The sequence below is a fragment of the Eublepharis macularius genome, chromosome 2, assembly GCF_028583425.1.
Source record: "Eublepharis macularius isolate TG4126 chromosome 2, MPM_Emac_v1.0, whole genome shotgun sequence".
NCBI lineage: Eukaryota > Metazoa > Chordata > Lepidosauria > Squamata > Eublepharidae > Eublepharis > Eublepharis macularius.
The window spans coordinates 206697533-206709550 of record NC_072791.1 but is presented as its reverse complement, the minus strand read 5'-3'; the positions used below and the strand labels follow the sequence as shown (position 1 = coordinate 206709550).

Sequence of the window (12018 nt, the reverse complement as noted above, 5' to 3'; positions counted from 1 at the left end):
GGTGGTTACAAAGTTACACAACAGCCTTCCAAGGAAGGCTTGAGCGGTTCCTTCTTTGTTCAGCAAACAAATTAAGATTTTCTTGGTTTGTTAATGTATTGTTTTTGGCTAAATGGGCCAATAGAGAAGACTAGTGGATGTTTTGGCAGGTTTGGCTTTTAAAATTTGTTTGTAATCGAACTTTTAACATTGGGTTGCATTGCAGTTTCCTCTTGTTAGCCAACCTGAGGGTTTTAGTGGCTAATGAGACTGAATATAAATATTTTAATTAATACACTATTGTGGTGTACTGGTTAGAGTGTCAGACTAAGAACTGGGAAACCCGAGTTCAAATCCCCGCTCTGCCATAGAAGCTTACTGAGTGATGTAGGGCCAGTCATGCCCTGTCAGCCTAATCTACCTCACAGGGTTGTTGTGAGGATAAAACGGAGGAGAGGAGAATGATGTAAGCTCCTTTGGGTCCCCATTGAAGAGAAAAAGTGGGGTGTAAATAAAGTAAATAAAATAAACCATTCTTGCAACAACCCGTAAACCACAGCAATGTCATAATCGCTTTGTTAAACTATAAATTTTATTCACCAGAATAAGTTACTTTCTTTTAAAATTATAATATTTATAATGTCACTTGCCCGGCCGACCCGGGTAGCTTAAGGAAGCTTGGAGAAAACCAGAGCCATAGGCAACAAACAATCTCTGAAGAAATTTTGACTCAGTTGATCATTTAGTGGTGTCAGACATTTTTCATTTTGCCTACACAAGTTTCATACAGATCTAAAAGGGTCTTCTTGCCAGTTCACCGTAGATGATTAGTTTTCATCTGCTGTGTTATGATCCAGAGCTAAACCACTCACAGCCTGTAGCTTGTACTCGGGGCGCCCCATCAATTTTCTTTATTCTTTTTAGTAGACAGGAGGTAAAGGAGATAAAAAGACAGCAGCAGGGAGAAATGGAACATAAATGTTAAAGGCAGATATTAAAAAGAGGTAGGGTTAGTCTTCCTTTTGAAAGACCAGGGGTCTCCTTTAGTCAGTCTGATGTAATGGCTAAAGTGCAGAACTGAGGCAATCTGGGTTTAATTTTCACTGTGGGCTACACATGAGGCTGGATTTCAGTAACAGGAACGTCCAGCGTGTGTTGGTGTGAAAGGAGTTGGGGCACGGTAATAGGGAAGGGAACAGTAGAGTGCCTAAGTAGAGTATAATTGTGTGTAGGACTGCACTCTTCCCCACCTCTGTGCTGATGAAAAATGACCTCCTGGTGCTGTTTTAAGCACCTGTAAGAAATCCAGTCTTTTGTCTCTGCTGTGGTTTAAGCTTTCTAGAGAGGAGTGGTTTTCATGTGGGGAGTTTATTTTATTCCCTTATTTCCAGAGGGGAAGGGGGCCCAAAACAATGTACAACTTTTTTCTCCTCTACTCCATTATCTTGGCACTAGGGAAGAGTAATCCCTCCATCATCACCATGACCCCAGTCCCCCCCCCCCCAACTGCTGTTTTTTGAGCCAGATAATAAATCCAGAGCTCTAGTCATCGAGCTTCAGAATCATAAGCAGTTTGGCCCTTAGGCCTTGTGAGGATAAAATGGGAGCATGTTAGGGTAACCATGTGATAAATAACCCTGTATGCAGTCCTTTAAAGAATGTCCTACGTGGCCTTTGAATTCCATTGGTGGACAGAATATGCATACATATTGATTGTTCGTTGGTTCAGTTCAGATGCAAAAAACATAAGGTTGGATCCTGAGGAGGACTTCTGAGGATGAAAATGGGGGCAATTTTCACTGATTATTTCCTCTGACTGCTGCCCATTGACCTCCCCCCAATGCTGTTCCTGTGGGGGTCCTTTCCCTCAGGAGCAGCATTAGGGGTGGTCATTTGTGACTACAGCAGTAGGGGGAAGGCGAAGAAAATCGGCTTTGCTGACAGACATTTCTTCCAGCTCTGTGAGATCCAAGCCAGGCTTTAAATAAACGACAGTTAGTGTTACCGTCTCAATATGGGCTGCTCCACTAACTATTGTTATTAAGGGTACATCAAATCAGGATCTGAAACCATGGTTTAAAGTTGGTTTATTAATCACAGTTAGTCTTAACAATGTTTTCATGTAATGAATAGGAGCAGCAGGGCTTGTTCCCTGGTAATAGCCTTGCTGGAGCGTAGGCTGGTAAGACGGAGGAAAGGGCAAAGGCAATGAAGCCAGTATTTGTCAAGGAAAACCAGGATTTGATTGATCACCCGTGAACTAAATCCTGGTTTCCAAAACTAACTGTAGTTACAACAAACTGTGATTTTTCCTGTGATGTTTGAACGGAGCCATTTGTTGCAACTTCAGCTGAAGATTTGCTCACGTGAACGATTACAGATCAGTCACCATATATATTTATTATTTATTTTTATCATATTTGTATTCCGCCCTCCCCGCGAGCAGGCTCAGTGGAGGTGGGCAGCTTTTGCAGTCTATAGTGGAATACCATTCACCTATTCGGAGGAGGACAATCTAGAATTCAGATGAGAAACCAATTTAGGTACATGACCTCAGTAAAACTTTTGGGAAGTATATAATGTTTTAATATGTGGTTATATAGGCTGCTCCTTGTTTATATAGTGAGTGTTACTCAGGATAGGTTGGCTTAATCAGCAAACACTCGGAGGCATCACGGTGTGTGTGGGGGGGTTATGTCTGGACCCAGGCCATCACATGCCATGCGGCTGGGTGGCGCTGTGAAGGAGTGCCCTGGGTGCTGAGTGGCATCTATCAAACCTGGTAGGTACTTTGTGGCCCATCAAGGGAGGTGGATGAGGCTGGACACTTCTTGGCACGGAACGGCTGTGCAGGCTGGGATAAACGAGGCTGGCAAAACAGCTGGTTGAATTGGGAGCCAGGGTGGACCTGCTTGGTAGGTGCCTCAGGTGGTTGTCTAGTGCAGCCAGCCCTCAAAATAGTGAACCTAGTTAAATAAACATTGGTGTAAATTAGCCCTTTAAATAAATAAAACTAGTTGAAGCCATGCACAGTTGTTCCATGTCTGTATTCTCGTGTCATATTTGGGGGTGCCGGGGCAACCAAATATGGCTCTTTAAAAAGAAAAAAGATCTTTTAAGTTAAGGTATGTTGGAGGGGTAGGTGGGAGACCAGAATGTCCAGGATGTGAAGGGAATGGCAAGCAAAGATTTTTCTGGGTCTGCAGAGCTTCTTAGAGATACTTCACAGAAAGAGAAATCCTATGTGTGAACCATGGACAGATTTATGCCAGTTTACTAAATTGCTCAGGGATGTATTACTTAGCATGAGATTTCATGTGTGCTGTTTCCTGTGAAGGACTTGCAATTAGCCAATGTTTGGGGCTCCAGAGACTTTATTGATTATCAATCAACTTGTCAGTTTCCAGTAACTTGCATATTTTCAGTTAGACAAATACTTTCTTATACTGTTCTTTGTGGATATCTTGCTCTGATTTCTGATATAATTTGGTCCTTTAAATTATAAAACATTGCTGATCTCTGTTATAGGTTAAACCTGAGTTTTACTGGATTAACATACATGCATGAGAACCATGCGTATAGCTGGCGCTTCTCCTGTTTTTATTGTAGCAATTCCCACTACTGAAAAGGCACAGCTCACCTGCCTTTTTGGCAGTGGAGACGAATAAATTAAGAAGCCTCTACTCCAGTGACATACACATTTCTCTTGTGCACACATATTTGGCTCTTCTTTGGATCTAATCCTTGGTCATGAAACTGTGCCTCTTCTTACTTCCTTCTGGCTGGTCTGTGAGTGTTTTTAAACTTCATTGCAATTCTAAGAAGTCTCTGTTGCGATAGCAGGACAAGTAAATATGAAAAATAGCCCCAAGCACATAGCACATGTCAAAATGCCATGGTTAATTGTAGAATATATTAAGAGGCTACTGTTCCAAAATAGAATACTTCCAGAAATACTTTGAAAGACATTTGGAATTTGACATAATTCATTCTTTCTAATCAGTCCATGCTTATTTGTTAGAGTGCTGATTTGTAGATGTCTGCTACAACATCTCCCCCCCCACCACCCATATAGTCTTAATCTCTTTAATATTTAGTGTATTAAAACTGAAGCATTTTAATGTGGCTGTGTTGACACAATCCAATATTAAAAATACTAACACTTCTTTACATATTTAACAATTCATGCCAGATTTCCCTATGGATTCTAATAATGGCAACTGTAGAGGCACCAGCATGGGTGAGTACATTTTTAAAAATCTAATCTTACCTTATATAACTTTTAAAAAAGCTTTTCAGTTCTATTGAGACTACATATAAACAATACAGATGTGACTGGATGGTGGTACAATGATTGCTTTGTCCAGAGAGAGATTCCCAAGCAATTTAAGAAAACCGCTGAAGTTTAGGTTTGTTGTATGGAATTTCATTTTACTCACTGGCTTGGTGCAGACATAATGCAGAACCAAGTTTTGCTTTAACTGTGCCTAGTGAAATGCAGACAGTCACGTAATCCCTTGTTTATCTGCAAAAACTGGTTTCATCACCGCTGTTTCCCTCGCTTCCCTGACAGAGACTCGGTTGGTATCTAGCTTGTATGTCATGTGAATCCAATCCGTAAGGCTGTTTTTGTACATCCTTAAAGGAACGGCCCACTCACTGAATGTGGGCAGCTTTTCCACTTCACTCCAGACGTCTACGTTTTCGTTTTCAAAACGGTTTCCAGTTGTTTGGCTTCCGTTTTATCAGCGTCTTTTCTGGCACCATGGGAAATTTCCGTTCCAGAAAAGGCGCTGAGAAAATGGAAGCCAAATAGCCAGCAACTGTTTTGAAAACGTAGCTGTCTGGAGTGAAGTCGAAAAGCCACTCAAGTTCGGTGAGTGGGCTGTCCCTTTAAAGACGCGCGGAAACGGCCTAACTGTAGTTAATAAATCCAGGCGGTGGTATCAGTTTGAAGTACCCTAACTAAGCATAGTGGCATTGCTCACTTTCAGACAATTGTCTGAACCATAATTAAATTAATTAAATCATGGTTTCCCATGACATTTGATTGGATTATTCTGCATATATTTAAACAATAACTTGTTCAATAGGTAACAGGTGCCAGAGTGCCATGTGAGTATGAAACTAGGTGATAGATCCAGAGGAGTTAGCTGTGTTAGTCTGTAGTAGCAAAACAGAAAAGAGTCCAGTAGCACCTTTAAGACTAACCAACTTTACTGTAGCGTCTGAAACTAGATGAATAACCTCGGCAGAATGCAATGTCTCTAGTATTAGGACATCCTGCATTGATAAGTCCTAAGAACAGTATCATAAATGATATCTACATTCCTTCCATTTACCCAATTTCTTCATTAGCTTTCACTTTGCAGTTGTGTCACCATAAGATTAGGCTCGTTCCTGCAGCCATACCACAGAAGTGGGGGAAGGCAGAAGAGTTGGTAATGAATCCAGACATTCAGAATCCTGAGAATCTCAGCTTTCTTAATTTTTTAAATGTATGTTTCTAGTTCCTGTTGTTGCACCTTGAAAATCTAGAGGCAATGAGTTGGATCCTGACTAAATTGACAGTTTCTACTGATTCCTCCTTTCCACTGCAAAGTCCCCTGTCCTCCAAGAGTACCATTTTACGGTAAGGGAAGGCTGTGATGCGGGGAGGAAGGAAAGTTCTTTTTACTACAGGAAAATTTAGCCTGGATCCAAACCAATGCCTGGTGCAATCTTAGAAACTGGATTTAGAGAGTCCAGGGGATGGGAATTCAGTGTTCATAGCTCATTTTCCCTCCCTATAGCTAATAGGACCAAATTTGCCTAATTTTTATAATTTATTCAGGTGGCAGAATTCAGCTCTTCTTGGCCCAAAATGTTAGCAGAGATTTTTTAAAAAGACCAGCCCATAGCCATCGGATTCGGAGGGCACCTTTCTTTAAATCCAAAACAAGAACATCTTGTTTTAGAATAAAAAGTGAAATTATTCTCAAATGGATGTTAAGTCCATTACTGCTGACCTGCATGAGAACTTTTCAACCATAGCACTCACCCCCAAAGTGCAATAACTGTTGCTGTTTTAAACGAAGATTAAAATGTTTGGAGATCCAGTTAATGGTCTCACACAGTTTGTGAGGTCTTCACCTGCAGTATCTTATATACTAGCAGCCAAGTGCCCCCCGCAGATATTTAAATCCATGGATTGGGGCTAATAGGGTATATAATCCAGACGATTCTGCAACCTTAGGGAACCCGCCAGCATTGCAGAAAAACAAACAGCAACAAAACCTAATTTTGTGTGTGTGTGTGTGTGTGTGTGTGTGTGAGTGTGTGAGTGAGTGAGTGAGTGAGTGTGTGAGTGAGTGTGTGAGAGAGAGAGAGAGAGAGAAATCGTCCCAAACCACTTATCTGACTGCTGTGCATGCATACTTCTCCAACACGGCTGGATCAAAGTGATGCACCACCATCAGAGAAGCGGGGTCCATCCCCCCCCCCCACTGGCGCTTGCCTTTTCTTGTCCCAGGCAAGGAGGCAGTCAGTCACCCAAATGCTACCTGGGAGCCACAAGGTAGGGGTGGGAAGAAAACGGGGAAGTGTGGTGGGGGGAGACAAAACTGGGAAGAGTCTTTGGAAAGGAGGGGATGAAGAAAGTGGGAAAATTCTTTGGAATGGTTTGAAAGAACAAGCAAGAATCTTTGGGAAGGAGGGCAGAACAGGCAGGGATCTTCGGCATGGGATAAGGGTGTCTGATAGGGAGGGGGCAAAAGGTAAAGGGTGTCTGCAAACTGTAGACAGTTGTCTCCACCACAATCCACTACATTTTGTTGTGGGCCTTGCTTGTGGGGCTACTAATGCCAATCTACCTTACAACGATCGTAAGTATTACAAGAGGATCATGTATGAAAATACTCTAAAAAGTGCTATATAAATTCTACGTTTTGCCATCTTACAATAAGAACTATGGGATATAGTTGGGGGAAAAAAGTCTTGACTTGATTTATTTTTAAAGAATATTGCAAATCGCCCCCGGCATGTTATTGCTGGTGAGTACTGTCTGTGTGCTGAGTGGACTCAAAGCAGCTCTTATCCCTGGCAGAGTCATCTTTGGCAAAATCTTATGTGTAAATAGCTCCTCCTGTTTGGCTAGAAATGACTTTTTTCTTGGTTTCATAAGAGGTTTCTAAAAAGGGGCTTGGAAGATGATCCCGCTATCTAGGTTAAACATTAATAATTTTTCTCAAACACATTTTTTGCCAGGCATAAATATTTGTGTTTCACACGAGTTTTATGGCAACCAAACATTCCACATAGTTTTTAGGTTTGCTGTATGTTTATAATGATGTCCAAGTCTACCACCTTCAGCAACCTGAAGATCTGTTCACTTCAGTGACTTCTGTTCTGCCCCCATACTTGTAACTCCCTCCCTGAATACCTTCATAAACAGTTGCTCCCCCCCCCCCCAGCGATTTTGCCATCATGGAATCGAGTCAGCTTGCATAGGAGTCCGAAGAGGTCTACCATCCAGGTACTGACCAGACTTAGAGTTATACAGCTTTGGCAAGATAGTTACATCATAGTTATTCCATCATTTATTTATTACTTTATTTATACACAGTTTTTCTTCTTAGTGGGAATCCGAAGCAGGTTTCCCTAGGACCACCCTTTTCTATTCCTTTAACACCCAGCTCAAAAACCTGCCTTTTCTGTTGAAGATCTTCAGTCTTGTCCCTAAATAAAATGAAGCCGAAATAACTATCTTTGATCACGTTCTGCGTTGTTACCCCACCTCTTTCCCCTTTCCTCTGTTTCTCTGGTGCCTGCCTCTTTGTTTAAATGGAGAACAGAGGAGTTCTACTGCTTCAGTTATTCTGTGAAGAACAATGTATATTTAAGATAAAAAGTACTCCTGTGACTAAATTTTAAAAGTTATTCCTTTCTTTACTGGAGTAGTGAAACCTTTTATGACTTACCTACAGCCTGAACTAATAGTCACCAATATGGTGACAGTGAGTGCCATAGCATCCATTGGTATGCCCAGGGCTTTTTTTCTGGGAAAAGAGGTGGTGGAACTCAATGGGGTGCCCTCGGAGAAAATGGTCACATGGCTGGTGGCCCCGCCCCCTGATCTCCAGACAGAGGGGAGTTTAGATTGCCCTCCATGCCACTCAGTGGCAGGGAAGACAATCTAAACTCGCCTCTGTCTGGAGATCAGGGGGCGGGGCCACCAGCCATGTGACCATTTTCAAGAGGTTCCGGAACTCCGTTCCCCTGCGTTCCCCCTGAAAAAAAGCACTGAGTACCCCTCTTCCTTCTTCCTGGAAGCATCTTATCTCTACCTCAGTAGATCAGAAGGTGCTTCAGAAGGGCCAAGGAGGCATCACCGTTGCGTCTGCAGGGAGCACTGATTCAGAAACAACTGCCTGCATTGTAGGATGATGCTTGACTGGGAACCTTTTTAACGTTTTGAGGAACCTCCCAACATTTTGTGATTGTCCCCGGCTGTCTATGACAGCAGTTTTGTTGTGACGCCCCTAATCGTTCTTACAATTGTAGAAGTGGCTCTAGGCGTAACAAGATGGGGACCCATGACTCATTTTTGCTTGGAGGACTTCCAAGGTGCTCAGTAGAGCCCCATTTTTGTCCCATGCAATGAACTCAAATGACCATGAAGGAGACTAGGAAACCTTTACATGTCACCATCCATAACGTACTGAGATGAGAAGTTGGATGGGTGTTGTTCATGGATCTCCAATTCCAGTCAGTGGCCAGTTGCATTGCTTGTGAGAATCCCCATGCAAGCACAGGGGTGAGAAGTGGAGTGAAAATGGGGCTTAATTGTGCCACAGAGAAATGCTATACACAGAACTGTTGTGCCCTCACTGCAAGTGGGTTAAGCCCATAGTGTAGAATTAGAAACTCAGCAGCTAGTTTTCTTGATTTTTCTATAGTCATAACTCCCCTCGTACTTTAGGTAAAGGTAAAGGTAGTCCCCTGTGCAAGCACCGAGTCATTACTGACCCATGGGGGGATGTCGCATCACGACGTTTTCTTGGCAGACTTTTTATGGGGTGGTTTGCCATTGCCTTCCCCAGTCATGTACACTTTACCCCCAGAAAACTGGGTACTCGTTTTACCGACCGCGGAAGGAGGGAAGGCTGAGTCAGCCTTGAGCCGGCTACCTGAACCCAGCTTCCGCTGGGATCAAACTCAGGTCGTGAACAGAGCTCGGACTGCAGTACTGCAGCTTACCACTCTGCACCACAGGGCCTTGTACTTTGGCAGTGTTAATTTTTCACTCTGAAAACATCGTTAAATATAGACCATGCCCTCCATGTCCTTTATACTATTAAGAATAAAGAGAAGGGCCAACGAGAGAATCAATTGTACAGTCTTGCTTTCCTTTGCTGCTTGGCACTTAACGTTTTGCTTTGCTTATACTACAGCTCTGTGCCCCGTTCCCTGAAGCTGTAGAAACCGTTGTCTGCTGGGGAAAGGGATTTTGCCAAAGTATACATGAGTTCCCAGAAGCAAGTTGTATGCTGAACCCACTTTATTTTTATTGTCCTTATGTGGTATAGGAAAGCCTGAGAGTGCAGACATTCACAGACCTTATGGGATGAACTGGCTGACCTTGGCCTCGGCCGTTGATAAACAGCTGTGGAGTCTTGAGATGAAACTGGGGTAACCATAATATGAACTATCCTTATACAGAAGTGATGCCTGGATCCAAACCAGTGGGTGCTGTGGTTCTGCTTGGGGGTTCTTAAAGCTCCTCTTGGCAGCCCCCGTTCCTCTGAAAACCATTCCCCAGGGAGAAGAGGGAACTGTCCTCGGTTGTACATCATGAAGTGTGAGTGAAGAACGTTTGCTCCTTCACCCACGTGATCATCTGACCCATTGCATGCTCCAGGGGCTCTTGGACTGAAGGTGTTCTTGTGGCAACCAGTGGTCCAAAACAACCAGAACAGTAATGCTCCTGACTCACAAAAGCATCACTCAAAAGGCAGGGCACACACAACGAGCCTGTGTTGGCTCGTGAATGATAAACACTTTCGTTTTTCTAGCAATGATGATACTTTGTGTGAGTGGGAAAACTTGATCTATATTGTCGGTTTGTTTTATGGGGTGTTTTGGGGGGAATTCAAACAGAAGTGTGCAAATGATGTCTGGCCATGCGATTCCCATCATTTTGAAAGAAAACCAGAACACATGGAGTAAAGGTTCAAAAACAGCTAACGTTATAAATTAATTAAAAATATTTACAATGCAAGAGTGGGAGGAGGAGTTTGAATCCACCCCTATGGCTTGCTGTTCACATTCAGTTGATATTCTTTTGCATATTGCACTGGCTGTACTGCAAGCCTCTCCATTCTGGGCTGCTCACTTTTATTCACTTTTTCACCTTCTTGTGGCACATCACCTTCTTGTGGCACAGTCTCCTAAGCATGGATGTCAATTCATTTCCTTTATGCTTTCTGTGTGTATGTACCCCTCCAACTGTTATTGGACAGGTGGTTCCTTGATGGTGTCAACTAATGTTAGGCTAAGGCAGACGGTGTCAACTAATGTTAGGCTAAGGCAGAAATTAGAAGCTTTGATGAAGATCTGGACTGGTCTGTTGCTAGGAAATCTTTGGAATAAGAAGCAAATGGGTATGGGAAGAAAGCAGAGTTTCATTTACCACTAAAGCAAGAAGCGCTGAAAGTTGCATAATCAGATCTTTTTAAATAATAACTGTCACAGCAGGCAGGGGACCAGGGAAGCTCTTTGTAGGCTGCCACCAGTCTGGTCAGGTTTCCTCAAAAGGGCCTAGAGTACCCAACCAACTCCTTTTGTCCACTCTTCCCCATAGGTTTTACTTTATGTGTGACCGAATGAGGCGTGAAGACTCAGGCAGAATAATAAACAACTTTATTTAAAAGGTTTAGTAATTATTGGTGTTCAAAACTTTGTAGACTAAAGAGAATAGTAAAGGTAGGTGAACGACAAAATAAAACACCCTAACGTGTCTGTCTAACTAGACTGTTCCCTTCTGGATGAGGGATTCCTCTATCTCTAGCAGCCTCTCCTCAGCTCTGCTCCCTAGGAGTGAACACCTTCCCCCTGTGGGTGAGGCCTTTTATCCCTCTTCTTAGGCTTCATCCCACTACTTCTCTATTAGTGCAATTTCCCCCTCTAAATCTGTTAACTAATCACAGGGTCCAAAGGGGACCAGGGAAATGTAGGCCCTGTAGTCAATCTAGGTTTCCTCGGCGCCACTAGGCCTCACTACGTAGGCCCAGGCTCATAACAATAACAACAGCATTCAATTTACACAGTGCTTTTTTTCTAAAAAGTTTAGGGGCACTCTCAGTTTGACTCAAGAAAATCACCATTTTATAGTTCAAATCGGGAAAAATAAATGCAGTCAATGGACAAAATTACCAAGAATATGCATTACCTCATATTACACAGCTCACAATAACTTCCAGATTGGCATGAGGTTGTGTTCACTAACATCTTCCCAATTCCTCTGCTTGCTTTTGATGTCCGTCGCCAAATGTCGTCCTTTCAAAAACCATGAATTTACATACGTTGAAGGCCCCTCTATAGTGACACGTGCACACAACAACCAAAGAGTTTCGGTATAGACAAACTCTTTGTGCAAAACGTACACAAATACACAAATTGGTCGCTGCCATCAGGGGTAGCAACAAGACTGACCAATCACTGTGCTAGATTCCAACTACCAGAGCTCCAAGTGGCTTAGAGAAGACTTGTTTGTATTTGTCTGCACCCTAACGATCACCGATTATGCCAGCGATCTCGGTGGCGTGTTCGATGCTCAAAGATGTTCCATTTTTTGTAAGACAAACTGCTCCTGGTGAGTTTAAATATAACTCAACATCTTTGTTGCCAACATGCGCTGCATAAAACTTAACAAATCACATAAATATCCATAATAATACGTTTGGAGTTGGTTTAGCAGGAATTCCAACATTTTAAAATTTTTACTTTCTCCCGTTAGAGTCACAAAATGTTTAGGGGTACGCGTACCCCTGCATCCCCCCC

The 12018-nt window shown here is 42.8% G+C and overlaps 1 protein-coding gene across 2 annotated transcripts in view; it reads left to right on the top strand.

Moving 5' to 3' along the window:
• The window catches only part of FRZB (frizzled related protein), a 42283-nt gene that overhangs the window by 11400 nt on the left and 18865 nt on the right, over positions 1–12018 (top strand). Inside the window, exon 2 of one of the 2 annotated variants that reach the window (XM_054971853.1) lies at positions 4172–4219. The exons of the other annotated variant lie outside the window; for it this stretch is intronic. Coding sequence (XP_054827828.1) covers positions 4172–4219 — 48 coding nt within the window. The remainder of the gene's footprint in view (positions 1–4171; positions 4220–12018) is intronic. 2 annotated transcript variants of the gene reach the window in all.